Source organism: Myxine glutinosa, chromosome 10, assembly GCF_964187855.1.
Source record: "Myxine glutinosa chromosome 10, kmMyxGlut1.1, whole genome shotgun sequence".
Lineage (NCBI taxonomy): Eukaryota > Metazoa > Chordata > Myxini > Myxiniformes > Myxinidae > Myxine > Myxine glutinosa.
Window position 1 is genome coordinate 66,808,859 of NC_136270.1, and position 18,875 is coordinate 66,827,733.

Genomic DNA, 18,875 nt, shown 5'->3' on the forward strand with positions numbered 1-18,875 from the left:
TTATCAGTAGATATAAGTTCAGGTGCGCTAAGGAAGGACTTTGAACGACAGAGGATGCCAAGTTGGTGGCTGGCTTTTGAGGCCAACTTTTAAATGCTGTTTGCCTCAGAAAGATCATAGCTGATAGACGACAGTGAGACTCAGGAGTTTGAATGAGTATACTTCATCAAGAGGATTGTTAAGAAAGTAGATAGGAGGATTTACCAAACGGTCCTTTCGGAGAGAGATGGTGTGACATTTTTCAGTATTGCAAGACATATTCCAAGTGTTCGATCAGCTTGTAATTTTGTCAAAGTCTGAAGAGAGAGAAGAGGCTGCAGCCTGCCTATCAGAAGGATGAGGGATGTCACGACAGAGAGTGGAGTCATCAGCAAATAGATGAAGGTGATTTTCCAGAGAGTCAAGAGAGGTCATTGATGAAGATCAGGAATAGTACTGGGTTCAGACACTACCTTGGGAACTCCAGCCTTGACAGGAACAGAAGATGAAAAGATTCTGTTGAGAGCCACACGTTGGCTAAGAGTACCGGTACAGGAAGTCAATAATCCATGTGTGGAGTTGGCCTTGGATGCCATAGGAAGAGAGTTTAGTGAGTAGGGCAGGATACCAGACTGTATCAAAAGCAAGGGATCTGTTCAGAGAGACGGCCCTGATCTCATGTCTGACATTGAGGGCCTCCATCCATTGTTGGGTGAGTAGAAGCAGCATGTCCAAGGTAGAGTGACCTGGTCTGAAAACAAATTGGTGATCTGAGATATGAGATGGAGAAAAGGAAAGATTTCATATCAACTGTGATGATGGATTCCATGTCCTTGCTGATCATTGGAAGTAAGCTGATGGGTCTGTAGTAAAGGGGATCAGTTTTTGCACCTTTTTATGTAATGCAGTGATGTTGGTGTATTTCCAACCTAGCCAATTGAAGATGGCCAACTATGGCAAATGATAAGGTGAAAAGGGTAGAGAGAGGATGTGCAAGAGCAGCAGAGCAGATTTTTAGGATACCTGAGACAAAGCCATCGTCAGAGTTGAAGGTTGAAATAACCTTGTCCAACTTCTCAGGAGCAAAAGACACAGAGTCCAGGAGGAGTTTGGTATGGCAGGGAAGGGTGGGTACTGAGAAGCAGTGGTTGTGGACACAAGATCTGGAAGGAAACATGGAATTGAGGCATTCAGACTTCTCACAAGCAGAGTCAGCTGTGATGCCATTAGAAGAGAGGGAATTGATGGAAAAGAGGGAATGAGACAGGAAAAGAAGGAGGTAGAGAAACAAAGTTACGTCTCTGGAAGAAAAAGCAGGAATGACCACCGAGGTAAGGAGATCGTTAAAAACATTTAAGGTGGAAAATGAATATTATGGCTGGGGAAAATCCTGTACAGGTGGGCCAGGTGGCACATTGGGGGGCTAGGTTAGCAGAAAAGTGCATCTGCAATAGATGGTGGACGTCACCAGGAGATCTATGACATCCACCATCTGCTAGCAATAGACAGTAAACGTCATAGATCTCCTGGTGTCTTTTGTGAAGAGTAGCTGAGTTATCACCGAAACGCTGAAGAAATTACAAATTCCTAGTAGAATCACCTTCAGTCAAATGTCCGAACTTGGAGCCGGTTCGTGAAACAATTGGACCATAAACCTGCCTCTGTCGACCCCACAATAAGTCGGGAATCCTTGGGGCCATAGAAAAAGCAGTGATGTGTTACAAAATAATTTTCTGCCATTGCGGAAGATCTCAGATTCTTCTTCGTTGGTATGAAGCACAAAGCTGTGGGGTATCATCATTGACTGAAGGTGTGGCTGTGCTGCTGATGCAATGCTCTCTGCAGGTTAGCACAGGTATTTGTAATTTGGTCAGGGTGCCGGCGTTAGGTCACCTACTCTTAGCGAAGGACACCGTGGAATCCTTGACGTCAAACAACTTAACTCTCAGATGCAGGCGTCAAAAATCCTACATAAGCGCAGCCATTGGGCCTCGGAGGCCCAACGGATGTTTTCGTGTAATGTTATTATTTTATTTTTTTTAAAGATTTTTTTCTTTCATATCCTTTTTCAATCTAAGTCGATGCTCATGGATGTGTATTTGTTCAGAAAATGTGAATCATTGATCCTAGTAGTTGGAAGAATCCCATACAAGTAATGAATCATTTTCTTTTTTTCAAAATTTTTGTTCTTGATTTTTAAACTTTTTTTCTCTAAAAAGTTGAGGCTCATGGAGGAGTATTTGCTCAAAAAATATGATTCACTAATCCTTTATTTAGAATGTATATGTCCACAACTGTCAAAAACCCTACACCTATGCAGCCATTGGGCCTCGGAGGCCCCACAAATGTATTCGTGTAAAGTTTTTTTTAATTTTTCATCTTTTTGTCACTGAATTATTTGTAACCAAGTTATCGGAGCATATAATGAGGCTCATATCAAGAAAATAATGATATGACATAGTAGTACAACAACATTTATGCGGGGCCTCGAAGGCCCCAGGCTTGCATTCGTGTCAGACTTTTGGGTTATAAGTGAAGAATGAAGATTTTCCCACGAGCCTGAATGATTTTATTTATTTATTTATGTCACTGAATTTTGTGTAACAACATGAAAGTCGGTGAAAATGAGGCTCATTCAAAAAAAAAATTGTACAGCATAGTTTTTGCAACAAAAATAACCTTGTGGGCCTCCGAGGCCCCAATCACTGCATCCAAGGGTTAATATCGGTAGACGGAACACCCAGTTCGACGTCCGTCCATGATGCCTGTGAAGCACCAGGATGGCAGTTTATAGCTGGGTCGGGATTCTAAACCAGGCTAGCCAGCTTACAGTCGAGTGTGCATACCTCCACCTGACCATCCTATGAGCCCCAGGTCTCAGATAAAAACATGCAGTGACTAAGTAAGAGGAAATGTCTCGATGTGCTGTGTGATTGAGGTCAGGGAGAAGCGTTTTGAAATAAATGTACTGCAGAAGAGGCAGCCAAATGGATCCTGAATATGAAATGAAGTTGAAACGTAGAGATCTGAACTACATTTCAAATTTGCCTATCTACTGGCAGATAAAGCATGGAGAGTTCATTTGCATGAGAAAATCTTAATGGCAAATTGATAAGACGGATATTACACGTCGGAATTGAGAGCAATTTTAAAACCAGTTCACTTACATCACTCATCAGCATCTAATAACCCAACGTTAGCAACACAAGAGTTAGGAGCATTTATAATTAATCAAAACGACAGTTTCTTAATAATTTATGCCGCGCCGATGTCGTAGTAATTGGAATTTCAAATGAAGGTGATTTTTTTTTGTTGGTTTTTTTCATCACAACAAATTTATGGAATGTTGAAGGTTAGAGGTTGTCTTCGGTGTCGCCTGGACATCTCTTTAGCTTCGCTGCACGGTGAGTCTCTTTTGAGTGACTTCTTCTGTAACGGTAGAAATCTCTCATTTTTATTATTATACATACTAGTGGGGTCACCGGTGGGAATCCCATGGGCATGGACGTGTGTGACATTTCGACATACAGTATTGAATTAGATCCTGCATATTCAGTTTTACTAAATGGTTACTGCCAATTTATGAGGTCCACAAATGATGTAATCTACACAATGTATTTACTTCTGATAACATGTGAATGCATGTGCGTGCACATGGGAAATACAGTTTGAAATGTGTGATTACATGTCATGTAAAATGTGACTTCAGGAGCTCAAATCCTCTCCCTCCCCACCCCCATCACGCACACTGCACCAGGGAGTGGATCACCCACAGGGGAGTAGGTCACACACACACGGGAGAGTGGGTCACACACACACACTTGGGGGAGTGGGTCACACACACACACACACACACACACACGGGGGAGTGGGTCACACACACACACACACATGGGGAGTGGGTCACACACACACACTCACACACATGGGGTTGTGGGTCTCACACACACACACACACACACACACACACACACACACGGAAGGGGGGGGGGGAGTGGGTCACACACACACATGGGGGAGTGGGTCACACACACACGGGGGAGTGGGTCACACACACACACACATACATACACACAGGGGAGTGGGTCACACACACACACAGACACACACACAGACACACACACACACACACATGGGGGAGTGGGTCACACACACACACACACACACACACACACACACACACACACACACACACACACACACACACTATTGTCTTTACAATGTCGGTTAGTTGTACTCCAGCTAATATCAAACTACACCTCGTTTTTTGTCCTGTCTTTCTCACTCTCTCTCTCCCTCTCAATCAGGCAGATGGGGATGTAGAGGTCAGGTGGTTAAATTCAGCCATCTTTGGGTACATAATATTTTAATGGTTCCTGAATCATAAGCTCACATACTATACTTTAAATTAGCCCTTTGACTAATAATTGTGCTTAGTGTAAATCTTGTGTTCATTGTCTAAGTACAAATGCCATACCTGAAGAATTGGATGTGGATACCCTAACCTCATTGTCTTGCCCCCATCGACCCCTCCCTCAATACCCACACCCATCCTCAGATTGCATTTTGGAGCATCACCACAAACCAACGTTATTTGTTATCGATATTAAAGCATCCCCATGTACATTTTGGTTGTTAGATCAAAATTGTGATTTGGTTCTTCTGCAATGAAAAAAGTCATATTGTGGCTCTTTTTCTGTTTTTCTTTGCATGTGCTACGCATGAAACACCACAGAAATACCAGACCAGGAAGTCCATTGGAGAACAACAGGTGGCCAACTCTCACATGAATTATATATCATTATTTTTATTTTTATATTGATCACAGCACTGGCACACAGTGGCCTGATTTCTATAGAAAATACCATGGAATGTGTATAAGGTGTGCAACTAAATTTGGTGTGTGAGCAACCTGGCCTTATAGGAATTAACGACAGATTGCATTTTGAACTGACAGTAATAACAACTGAGTGAGCATAGTCATTACTCTAGTCTGCTCTCTTATTGACCAATTGACATCCTAACTCAACGTCACGTGGGTTTAGCTGGTGACATATTGCAACCAACAATGGGATAGTATGTTTGGGCTAACGCATGTCAATGTCTTAGTCATCTTCTTCTTCTTTTTCCTCTTTTCCCATTTTTTTACATGGGGTCACCACAATGTTGGTTGATCAAATTTCTCCAACTTCTGTCATTCGCTCACTTTCTCTTCCAATCCCACAACTTATAAATCTCTCACCACCGCATCCTTCCATCTGTTTTGTTTTTTGGCCTTCCTCTTCTTCCTGGCAATCCCATCTCCATCACTCGCCTCACCGCATACTCGTTTTCTCTCCTCATCACAAACCAAACCACATCAGTAATTGTGCTTCGTATAAATGTCTTATTCATCTAAATTGCCAATATCATGAAACAATCCAAATACTTAATCCAAACTCATTTTTATGGATACGAATTCCTCAGTGGTCCATACCACCTGTTCTTTTCCAAACAGAACTAAGCCATTTTGTTTTTCTTGTTTATATGACTAATAGTAAGGGCATTTTATGAGATATTTCACAAATCTGTTAACTAAATTGTTACCAAAAAATTTCTTCACCAATATGTTTGTAAAGGTGTGTAATAACATGTGTTAAAATGTTGAAGTTCAACTGCCGTGGGAAACCCAGAAAAAAAGCTGTTGAATTCGGGTACCGAAAAATTATTTTCGAGAATTTTTATTTTTTTAAATCGGCCCTTAAGTAACTTATGAGGGGTCAAATAAGGGTTTTTCATGATTCTGAGTTGATTGTTAACATTTATATTTTCACTTTTACATTTACACACAAAGTAGCTTTTATTTCACATACATATATAATACTCAAGAGTTATTTCTCATTCACAATGTCAGAAGTTTCAACAGTCATTGTCTATGTCTTCTTCAGACTCAACAACATCATGACTGCAGTTTCTGCATGTAATGCCATTACAGACTCCACAGGCCGAGATGCACGTGACCCCATTCTTCTTGCAGCTGCATCGCCGGTCATCGTCGGATAGATCAACTGGATCACATCTAGGAGTCCAGAATCTTCCATGATGTTACCCATTGATCCAAGATAAGACTTCAGCAGGTGAAAACCACCCAACCTTGGAATGACGGGTAGATTTGCCTGCTTTATTATATTCACAGCCTTCAGCCAAATCGGAAGATCAAAGGTCACTATAGCGACCCCAGCGCGCCGTATGCACTCTTTCAGAGTGGTGAAGATGGTGTTGAGGTCATTAGGGTCTCCTTCAATAACTGGGAGGAACTCGATCTGTGTGCTCTGCTTTGCATCATTAGCATGGATTCTCTTCATCCAGCCATTCCAGTTGTAGTGTGGGAACTCAGGATCGTTGGCTTTGATCACCCACCCCGCTGCCCAGAGTGTGTCACCTGGAGTGAGGAGTGGCTGATCATGAGCCAGGGAGGAGGAAAGCTCAGCGAGGGGGAGAAACATGATCGCGTTCGTTCCTATCTGTTTCCTGTTCGTAAATGGAATAATCTTTACTTCAGTTCCTCTCAGGATCTTAGCTTTGTCGAGTGCCTTCAACTTCACCCGGGGGAAGGCTGCTGTTGTCTGTGGATCTGGCAAAGGTGGTGCCGGAGAGGTGACTTCGATCCAACCCATTGAGTGAAAGGGAGTGTTTCCGTGAATAGAGACAATGTTTAAATCTATATTGTCTCCAACAAACTGAGTGACTGCATTGTTTGTTTCCCCAACCTCCATAAAGACCACCTGATCATTACTTGACAATTCACTTTCACTGGCTGGCACTTTGGCTGTCATCACTGATTGATCCTCAAGCGCAGCATCAACGCATCATTGATCTGTTCATCGGTTTCCTCCACAATGGTGTCAAGAGTGCCAGAAGTATCTGGAACATCATCTCCACTCCTACTATTAAGGAAGCAGTATTTGTAGTTTTGTGTCTCCGTGTAAGACTCAGTGTATCCCAGCCGGTGGAACTTGTTGAGCATCCATTTTGACCCAAATCTATGATCAAGTTGTATGGCAAGCCCCATTTGGTGTGGCAATACTCCAGACCGAGGTCGACAGGCCTTAATAAAATTCTGCCCCCAAACGGCAACTCTTTCGTCTGTCTTGACAATCGGTCTCAAGAACATCTGAAGGCTTGCAGGAACAAGTGTCAGCTGACTATCGATGTCAGTCATACTGTGTGTGGTGGGGTATGACTTTGGACCTAAATCAATCAAGGCAATATCATTGGATATGAACTTGAGTGCCGTCTTTATGATCTGAGTCTTCTCATCTCCATGGTCAAGATTAGCATGATGCCCTCGCAGAATATTGTCGGTGCCATCTTTGAGACAGAGTACATCTGCCCTTATTTCCTGTGTTGTGAAATACAAGGTGTCTTCGTATTTCTCTAGAAGTTTTATCTTTAGCCAATGCTTTGAATAAGAAAGGCTCTTCTCTGGTGACTGATCAAACTCCTGCAGCTTTTCATGGACTTGGTCCATGTTCATTACCCCATGCTCTAATTCTGAGTCTAACCATTCGCAGAATTCAATAAAAACTGCCTCTCGCTCCTCATCAATACTCCTCTGTCCTCTCTTCCTTTTTCCTTCCTCATCAGTCTTGGACATAACCCTGGTGTTGGGCTAGCGGCTAGGGTGCCGGCTTAGGATCCTAGGATCCTGGGTTCGAATCCCGGTCGATCGCTGAATTAACGCCAGGGGGGTTGACTCAGCCTGTCATCCTTCTGAGGTTGGCTAATTGAGTACCAGCTCACTGGTAATTCCCTGTTTGTCATTAAAGGCGACAAAAAGGGTTGGCGTCAGGAAGGGCATCCGGCCGTAAAACATTGCTTCAAAAAGGGGACCGAAAAACAACAACAACCACGGCTCCCGAAAAAGGCCAACCCCCGCTTTGCGGGGAAAAATGGCCTCTAAAGGTGGTTATATCAGTCTTGGACAAACTGTCACCTCTCGCAAACATAAGTTTGCATCGCAAATGGTACAGTGTTTCTTCTGCTACCAAGTCGTTGATCCCTTCCAGGCGTCCAGTGACTTCAGTGCCCCAGTCATCCCCGCTACTCCGTGCTGTCTTCAGCAAGCTTGCCTTCAGTGTATCTGCAGTCAAATTATCTGGCACTCTGTATTTCTTTCTAGCTTGTGCTGGATTATTTTTGTAGAGCTGGGCTGGTTGGTTGCAAAGAATGCATACATCCTTATACAGGAGGTCAACTGACTGTGATCTTCTAGAACTGCAGCCAGTTGATGAACTGAACTCACAAGTAGTGCGTCTTCTCTTCAACTTTGATGACTCTTTCTCTGCCTTTGATGCTTGAGCTGACTTCTTGGTGGTTGCAACAAAGTTGTTGTACAGATCATTTTTACACTTCTGGTGGTACCTCAGTTTTCCTTCCTTTTGAGCCTCCTTCATACGTTCCACAACAGTAACATTTTCGACAGTTTCTGCTTGTTTCAATAAAGTTGAGTATCCCTTTGGAGTTGCCTGTATGAGCCTTTCAGCTGGTGTATCCGAGCATGCACAGATTAAGCAATTGAGCACAGGTGGAGTAACGTCTTCATCCATATTGCTAGACTCCATGTCCTGCAAAGTAGAAAATGAGATATATTTAGAAATTATTTTTCCACAAAGGAGTATCTGTGGTGAAATATAAATGTTAACAATAAACTCAGAATCATGAAAAACCCTTATTTGACCCCTCATAAGTTACTTAAGGGCCGATTTAAAAAAATAAAAATTCTCGAAAATAATTTTTCGGTACCCGAATTCAACAGCTTTCTTTCTGGGTTTCCCACGGGAGTTGACCTTCAACATTTTAACACATGTTATTACACACCTTTACAAACATATTGGTGAAGAAACTTTTTGGTAACAATTTAGTTAACAGATTTTCATATGTTTCCCTTACTATAAAGACTTGAAAGTTCGACAGTGAGGGTAGTTGGTCAATAGATAGATAAACACAGATAGATAGACCAGCTGCAATATGTATACCTACCATGTATGTTACTTTGAAAGAAATGGCCTCTGCGTAAGCAAATTAAAAATTGTTTACTCCATTGTTTTATAAATGTCTTAGACTTATAAAGCCTCTCCATACAACGTGTAACATTGGATAATCACACTTTAAAACATGATAATAGCATCGTCTCCGTTTTGGAGCATCAAGTACAATGAAAAGAGCAAAACAACAGGTGATAATGTTATCATACAGTGCCTTCAGAAAGTATTCACATCCCTTGACTTTTTTCACAAATTTGGTTGCGTTACAGCCCGAGTTTAAAACCTATTAAATTGAGATTTTTTTGTCACTGATCTACACATAATGACAAAGTGAAATCATGTTTTTAGAATTTTTAAATAAATGTATTAAAAATGAAATTTAGAAATATCTAATTTACAGAAGTATTCAACGCCCTAAGACAATACTTCGTAAAAGTGCCTTTGGCAGCGATTACATATTCGACTCTTCTTGGGTTTGTCTGTATCAGCTTGGCATATCTGGATTGGTGTAGTTTCTCCCATTCTTTCTTGCAGATTTGCTCAAACTGACAAGTTGGATGGAGATTGTCAGTGAACAGCAATCTTCAAATCATTGCACAGATTTATCAATGGGATTCAGGTCTGGGCTTTGGCTGGGCCACTCAAGGACTTTCACATTCTTGTTCTGAATCCATTCCAGTGTTGCTTTGGCTGTATGCTTGGGATCATTGTCCTGTTGCAATGTAAATCTTCGCCTCAGTCTAAAGTTTATTGCCCTCTGAAGAAGGTTCACCTCAAGGATTTCCACTGTATTTAGCTCCATTCATTGTTCCCTCTATCCTTACAACTCTCACAGTTCCTACCACTGAAAAGCATCCCCATAGCTTGATGCTGCTACCACCATGTCTCACAGTAGGAATGCTGTTAGATGGAAAATAATCTGGGCTCAGTTTCCACCAGAAGTAGCCCTTTCCATTCAGGCCAAAGAGTTCAATTTTCATCTCATCAGACAACAGAATATTTTGCCTCATGCTCTCCTGTCTTTCCCGTGCCTCTTTGCTAACACCAGGTGTGCTGTCATGTGTCTTTTCTCAGGAGTGGCTTCCGTCTGGCCATTCTCCCATAAAGCCTAGATTTGTGAAGTGCTGCAAAGACTGTTGTCCTTCCGGCAGGTTCTCTCATCTCAGCTAAGGAACTCTGTAGTTCTGTCAGAGTGGTCATTGTGTTCTTGGTCACCTCCCTGATCAAGGTCCTTATTTCCCAGTTGCTCAGATTGGTCGGACGGCCAGCTCTAGAAAAAGTCTGGGTGGTTCTATATTCTTTCCATTTCCTAATGATGGAGCTCACTGTGTTCTTGGAAACTTTGAACACTCTCGAAATTGTTTTATACCCTTCCCCAGATCTGTGCCTCCTCACAATTCTATGTCGGAGTTCTATGCACAGTTCCTTGGGCTTCATGGTGGAGTTTCTGCTTAGACATGCACTGTCAACTGTGGGAACTTAGAAAGAAAGGTGTGTTTCCTTCTAAATCATGTCCAATCAATTGAATTGGCCTCAGGTGGACTCCCATCAAGTTGTAGAGACAACTCAAGGATGATCAAAGAAAATTCGATGCACCTGAGCTCAATTTGGAGTGTCATAGCAATAGGGGTTGAATACGTATTGACTCAAGACATTTAAGCTTTTCACTTTTTATTAATTTGTCAAAAGAAAATCTAAAACAATATTCCACTTTGACATAATGAGGTATTATGTGTAGATCAGTGATTTTTTAAAATCTCAATTTTATTCATTTTAAGTTCAGGCTGTAACATCAAACTGTGAAAAAGTTCAAGGGGTGTGAATACTTTCTGAAGGCACTGTATATGCAATAGGGCAGTGTGAAACAGGTAGACATGGGAAGAGTAAACAAACGTGATTAGGAAGAGTAGAAAGTTTTTTGAGTAATATTGGAGAAAAAAAACATGAAATCGGAGTGAATCCCCACCTCGAGTGCTGGTGTGAAAGAACGAAGATAATTCCATTGGCAACAACAAAAGGGGGAGTGGAGTGGAGGTGAATACAGGGTGCTTAAGAGGTAGTGTGTCCGTGGATTAACACTTGCTGCTTGGTGTTGGTGTGAAAGAGATGACAAGCAGTGGAAAAATCAAGAGGCTATGAACCTGTTTATGATGAGAATGGAGCAGGCCTTGATGCTCAGAGAGTTCGGTTCCACTGTACTCAGAAGTGCAAGGTATTATGCAAGGGTCCTGACTGCTGACCCACAAAGGAGAAGACATGATGCAAATGCCATGTTGGCTGTGACAAGTTGAAATGTAAAGGATTTGTGTCAGCTGCATATGGATTTCGAGACCACCATCTCATGTCCGTGAGTCGAGACCTCAGAGCTGCTCTTTTGTCAGTGGTTTATCATGATGACCACACAAAATTCAAAACAATAAAATTGATTTCTTTTCTTGAAAATGTTGGCCTTGACTTGACAGAAATCAAGACATTTTGGAGGTCGGAAGTTGGTTGCCTTCTAAAAATAAAGGGAATTTCAATGATCTTCTTTCGCTCGACAAGAATTTGTCGCTTTGTCGACAAAAATCGCTCGACAAGCTCATTGAAGAGTGAAGAAACAGAGGATAAAAGGTGATGGATGGACACTGGGGCCAAATATGGCCACAATAAGTGAGGGAATGAACGACCAGGAAAAGAGGTGAGAGAAAGAAAGAGGAGGTGAGGAAAAGCTACAACCTGCAAATAAGAGGGTTGGGTTAGGTAAGGTTAATGGGGGTGAAAAAGATCGTTGGTTTTTAATGGAGAGGGGGTGACATGAAATGTTGGTGCATTGTATGTTTGAAGGCCTGGAGGGAAGAATGGGATTGAACAAGCTCTACAATAGGTGGTTTCACCAACAGCAAAAGTGAGGAAAGAGTTGCGGGATGTGGAAAGCCTGGATTTTTAGGAGTTTAACCAGGAGGGGGTTCATGGAAGAGCATGTGGATCCTGGAGAGAGAAGATTGGGAGGGTCGGAAAGTTGAGAGAGCAGAGGGAGATAGACCGAAGGAGAGGCGGTAAATACCAGAAAGACCACCGACCTGCTTGCAGCATGAGAGAAACGCGTCTTGTGCTTCGGCCTGATAGTGAAAAATACCAATCCAACAAGACCCGTAGTCTAACAATGGCGTAGCCGGGCTTGTTTGGTACTTTAGTTGAAGAGGATGGTGGGGAAACCAGTTAGCAGTCAGCAAATAATCTGAGTATTAATTTTTTTTCCAATTAATTCCAAATTCCTGTGCCACCTTCAGTTGAACGTCAGGTATTGACAGCAGGTTCGTGAAGGACTTGCACAAAAAACGTACCCAGTCTGAATGTTGCTATATTCAGCCAATGGTGAAACTGCAAATGGGGAATCCGCGAATGTCATGGATGGAAACCCTTACGTCATTTCCTCATTCTGCTTTAAACTCAATATCTCTATATTTTCATTCCAAACAGCATCATTCATCATTCCAATCATGAATTAATACTATGGTATTAATATATCAAAATATAATGTTAATTCACGATTGCATTGAGATATTATCAAACCAGCGAACGGTCACCATCTGTTCACTTCCGGATTCGGGGGCAAGGTCCGTGTCGATCGATCGCATTTCAAAATCATAATTGTATTGAGGAATTTCTAAAACCTCCGACCTACCTTACGAATCTCTACCAACCTTACGACGCCCGCCGGGACCCCAAAATGTTCCACAGAAGGTTATTATATTTCCTTTTCATAAAATATGCAACTGTAATGGTTACTAAACGCTGTCCCTTGTCATGTGACCAGATCTTCAGCTCTGATTGGCGGACGTTTGCGAGGGACATATACAGTGTATACATACATACAGTGCATACACCGGACAGACAGACAAACGGTGTTCCAGACGGCATTGCCTTATGGGCTACGCCGTAAAAATAAATCAGTGTTTGAAACGTCAGCTTACCTCACTTGCTTGCCACAAAGGTTAACATATTGTTACGGATCCGGGGGACGGCACTCCCGTTAGCAAGGGGGGGTTAATCCCCTTGTCCTGTTAAGCTGGCCGTCCGACCGGTCCTGGTACTTGTAATGCTCTTTTGCGGGGTGGGATTGATCAGGGTTATTGGTCCAGGGTTTATCCCGAATACCTTTATCAATCCCTCCGCAGAACAGGGAAACAAGTACTGCTCGAACCACGGACAAGATGGTATTTGCCGAGCGGTTTAGCGGTCCGCGGTTCGAGCCGTTATCAGCAGACTAAACCCGATTATAAAGCGGTTCGGCCAAAATCGCGCCACAGGTACTCAATTGAAAGAAAAGACTAAAGCGATCGGATGATAGGGAAGCCAAAGAACCAACAAGGGTAAAGGAAGAACACAGGTTTATTTCTATCTACAAGAGGAAACGAAAGAAGAGCATTTATACAAGAAATGGAAGGAGCAGGACACAGAGCAAGCTTATCTACACAGGCTTAACTTATCCCCAGGACAATACAGACAGAATGAACACACTTACACGAATGGGAGAAAATGGCAATGGTAAAGATGGCAGGGGGAGAAGAATCCAGGCAGATGGTTCGGGAGGAAGGTCCGGGGCAGATGGGTCAGGCGTTGAGGTCCACGCTCGCGGTTCACGCTCCGGGTTCGAAGTGTAAACCCGGCAAAACAGCTTCGCTTCTCACCGACCGGCAATAGGGCCTAGAGGGTCTCGGCCTATTTCGGCAATACGAGCACCCCCTCCCGTCTCTCTCTCTCTCTCGGTTCGGCTGGATCACTCCTCTCTTTGTCCTCGTTTTGCTCTGCCGTATCTGCTCTCCCGTATCTGTTCCTGCCGAATCCCTTTTCTCTCATCTGTTCTTCGTTCTCCCTCACTCATCTGCGTAAGCATTCCCTCACTCCTCCTTTTATTGCCCTCCCCGAAATCAAACCACGGGCTACGAGGGCACGCCTACCGGGTCGCTCACCTCGGAACTGGTTGGTTGGTAAGGGCTCTCTGACTCCACCTTTGATGACGAGTTGGTGCCACGCCCGTGATCCGGCGGCTCCTCCCCCCTTCTTCTCTGTTCTTGGCCTCATGCGTAATGGAGTTTTGGCGGTGTGATGCCAACAAAACAGCCCAATGCAACGGCGGCGAACGCCGCCTTACTGGCACTTTAAAGAGACGATTGGGGAAGTTGAAGGGGGTGTATCTTATTTGATTGATGCAATGTAGTCAACTATTGGAAACACAGCCTTACCTGGAACACATAATAATGAAATAACTACGAAGAGGGCCTATGATTCGCTACGTGTTGCAATGTGGACTAACTAGGGGACGACCTTTGACCTTTACAAGAAATGGAGGTATTTACAAAAATAATTATTTACAAAGGGGTATATTTACAACAATTTACAAGTACAGGGTTCTCAAAACCCTAACACAGCACCCTCATTCCTCCAGGCACGTCCCGGGCCGAAAAAACTTTAACTTAATGTGACACTCAGGTGTAATACCCCTCTACTATTAACCTTACCCTGAGTGCGACAATTTTAAACACAATTAAGTATGTCCCCTGCCACGTTGCATCCTGCCTAACAGATTCACACCCACAGAATAACCGAACTGCGGAATTATTCGCAAACTAAACATTTACGGTGGGGAGCATTATTTACACAGCACTAATTTGTATTTACATGGCAAACCCAGGACCTGTCATTTTTGGGAAACAAAAAGAATCCTGCGGGAGGGAGGAAAAGCATGCACTGCACCGATACACCACCTTCACATGCCCGGGGATGCAGAATTGATATTGCAATGCATCCCCGAGCATGCAAGCACCAAAGCACCAATAAGCACCAAAGCAAGCACCATCAAGCACCATACAGTGCACAGTCATACATTTCAATAAAAAACAACAACTGTTGCACGGTCTTCTTTCTGCTCCGTCTGCTGGCCGATGTTCCCGATGTTGTTCTTCTTGTTGGTTGTTGCCTCTTGTGGCTTGCTGCCTATTTGACCATAATAAAACAAAAGCACAAAACGCGTCCATTTTTATTTGGGGCCCACAGGGGCCAACTATGGGTGGTCCACCTGTTGGGCAAAAGGAGCCACCTCACCGAGGTCCGCAAGCGAAGACTTCCGGCCACAATGGCCGGTCCCAGCAGAGGGGCCAGGCCCCAACACGTGGGGTCCATATGGGTGTGGTGCTTAGCCACAAACATGTGGTCCATAAGTGGTGTACCGATCCAGGCAGCTGTGCAGCGGCGGATCGGGCACACAGATGCGTCTCCCGCACGCTTCCCCTCAGTGCCCAGAGAGCACGGTCGATGGGTGGGGAGGAAGACAAAGCAGAGTCAGCGATGGGTAAGGGCACAAGGGTACACATCAACACAAGGCAATGCAGAGGTGAGGTGCGCATGGAGAGCGAGCGGAGAAAGCTCGTTCCTAACGTACGTCACCCCCCCCCCCCCCCCCGTCACCTACTCTACCCTCGCCCCTTACCCCATATTTACACAATTTACAAATCCGTCTCTACTGTCTCGTCTTCCCCATATCTCCCCTAATTCCAAATTCGTTACAATCCCAATTTCTAACCAAATTTGCCATCACCTAATTCATCATCAATCCCTCTTAGGGAGGAAGAGATGGAACAACAACACAATGTCACACCCACGTCATGATGCGTCTGACACTCCAAAACATTTGCAACAAAAATACCAAACCATGGTGTGGTGTGAAGCACTGTCATCACCTCAGGTGAGTGGATGTAGATGGTGCGAGGAGATTTCAGTCCTAACTATCCTCTAAATGACTTTAACATTCTTTACACTACCCGGGGTCTCTCCCTGCTAAACCATTGGCCACTTTACTCGATGCGTTTCTAAAAACCAAACTCCCATTGACCAAACTGTGGTGCTCATCAATTTGGGGTCTCACTCCCCCGATTCAACTCCCTGTGCCTTCGCACAATTTCGGGGCTGAGTCGTGTGGCTCCCCTAGCAGGTCTACTCACCTGCACACCTCCGCCACTGCAGTTGCCTCCGAGCTTACCTGCTCCTTACCCTAACCTATCTACTTGGGGAAGGCCCTCTGGCGCTCTCCCCACTCAGTGCCCTCTCTGGCACTGGGCTACCCGGGTCCGTCCTCCGGAGCCCCGAGCCCCATTCACAACTCTACCGGCTCCCTGAGCCCACCTGCGGCCTCACCTGGCCGACATCCTCACAGTGGCGGAGTGCCCATTTAACCACACACACACTAACTGGCCACACACCCAGCCATTTCCACCTCACTAATGCACCCATCCAAACACCATTCTACCACACGCACCACAGATGCCAATATCCACCACAATTTACCTATACCCTCTACCTACTCTTAAACTACCCTCCCCGGGTATTCGTGAAAGGGGTCCATCTTCCCCATCCACTCCTTTCGCACCAACCACTCCACTCCACGTTTTCCACCATACTCACTCCACACCATCCATTCCATACTCCATTCCATACTAGCTATTTCACACAACCATTCTCCATACACCTGTTCACTTGCACACCTGTTCACTTGCACACCTGTTCACTTGCACACCTGTTCCATTACACCTGGTGCTCCCTGCGCCCTCTTTCCTCCGGGACCATTCGCTCAATACAACTCACAATCGCACTTTTCACCATACGCTGCTCCATCACCTCCTTCACACACACTGCACCATTCACGAGCATTGCCTCTCAATTCCTCATTTCAACATGCTCACCAGCGAAAACTTCCATACGCAATGCCTCATTCAAAAAACCACACCACAAACACACTGCATCATCTGATCTACCTGGTGCCCTTCTAACTTAGTGCATCCCCAGTCATCCCTTACACTATTGCACATACCACGTCATTATCATCCACCTAATCTATTCTACATCCCCACTACAGGTACAATGTCGCTACTTAACCCTACAGTTACCTATTGTCATTTCTCTAGGTCCCTAATCCATTTATCCTAACCCGCCCTCGGCGAACTTACACTGCCAAACCCCATAAATAATGCTCATGTGCCCGGGGATGTGAGGGATGGTGGATTGGCCATCCCTCCACCTCGGGCATCTCCCACTATCAATTTTGCCCATCCAATTTTCTGCCAATCAAATTTGCCAATCTTTACTGCCAATCATCTTCGCCAATCAAATTTACCAATCCAATTTGCCAATCATATTCCCTATTCCCAATTTCGAATCGAAACACTATCATCTTCACAGTCCATTAAACTTGAGCCTCTCGGTACGTTGTTACATTTTCAACGCTCAGCTTCGCAAAGCCGAGCGAGGAATGCGGGTGGTTTGTCTACCGCGGTTGGGTCCGTCCGGCACTCGGTTCAGGGGAGGAGGTTTGGTTGGGCCGAGGTTTAAAGCACCATCCCTACGCAGGGCCTCTCACTCCCAAGCGCGATAGGCCAACCTTGCCCGGGTGGAACGCCGCCACCCCAGGGGGGCGCCGCTCCGGTCCCTCCTACCTTCCCTCGAACCAGACCGGTCGCGTTGCCCAGCAAAGCCCGGACTCGACCGTGCGAGGCGGGGCCCGGCACGGATCGTGCATGATGCTCCGAAGAGAGGCAACGCTGCCTCTCCACCTGCAACGCTGCACCGATCCCCGCCGGCTCCCGCAATACCCACAGCCCGGCACGGACCGAGAGTTCGCGTCGGTTAAACGTCGGTCTAACCGCTATCCCGTTTAACGTCGATGCCTTACTCGCATGCTCACACGCATACACGACCCCTTTCACACTCTCCAAACCCGGCGCTCCAACGCCGCTCGTATATCCCACACACTTTGTCACAGCACTCGCTCGTGCATTCTCCCCTCGCAGAAACTCAGGTCTACTCATAACGCTCACATACTCTTTTGTTCCCTCATCCTCACTTTCGACAGCACACTCTGTTACCATGCACTCCTCTGTTACACACCTTTCTCGTGCACCTTCTTGCGCATCCATTCCACCATTCGCACACCCGGTTACACACCACTCCTCTCGCGCACACTCATCATTCACACACTTCGTTCCACACCTTTCTTCCCCCGTTACGTCCTCTGTAACACTCACTACGGGTGTGCACTCTTCTGCACACCTAATCATCACCGAACACTCTCGCGCACACTCTTGCGCACACTCTCCGGTTACATCCTCTGTAACACTCCCCATCACGCGCTCCGATGTGCTCTCCCACACCCGCGCCACCACCAACTCACTCTCCGTGTCACACTCCGTACACTCTGTTTCACACATACCCTCCGACGTGCATTCGCTCTCGCACCTGATATCACTCCCATACTCTGTCACACACTCACTCTCCGACGCACACTTTTTTCTTACACGCGTGCCATTCTTTCTCACACCACACACCACGGACCTCTCACAAACGCCGGGGTGCCATGTCGACCCCAATCGCGTGACAAACCCTCTCGCGCCAAACACTTTTCCGATAAACCTTTTCGCACCATACACAGCCCGTCTCACCTTGGGGGTTCTTCTTCCTCCCTGCTCCAACACCTGCAAATCTTTATTGGGGTTAAGCACGGCATCAAGGTGTGAGCTTAGACTTTGTGCACAATCCATTTCTTCCCTCTGCGAGTGCTTTTCTACATCAGCGGTCTCTCCAATTCCAATTTTCACTACTGCTTCGAATGATTCGGACTTAATTTCCTTTTTCTTTCCCTCGGCGACCGCTGGTCCGAATAAAATTTCCTTTTCTACCTCGGCGGTCGCCGGCTTTCCCATACCCCGGGTCGCGATCTCTACCCCGGTCCAGTTACCTGCGCTTTGCTCTACCTCGACCGCCGGCGCCCATAAAATTTCGTCTTCCAATTCAACCTTCCCCGGCGTTCCCGACATTTTTTAAATCCAATTTGATGGT

The 18,875-nt window shown here is 45.2% G+C and overlaps 1 protein-coding gene across 1 annotated transcript in view; it reads left to right on the top strand.

Moving 5' to 3' along the window:
• Positions 1-18,875, top strand: part of LOC137433466 (uncharacterized) — a 58,659-nt gene that overhangs the window by 17,995 nt on the left and 21,789 nt on the right. The window contains exon 2 of the mRNA XM_068125793.2: positions 4,715-4,750. Within this exon, the coding sequence (XP_067981894.2) occupies positions 4,715-4,750 (36 nt within the window). The remainder of the gene's footprint in view (positions 1-4,714; positions 4,751-18,875) is intronic.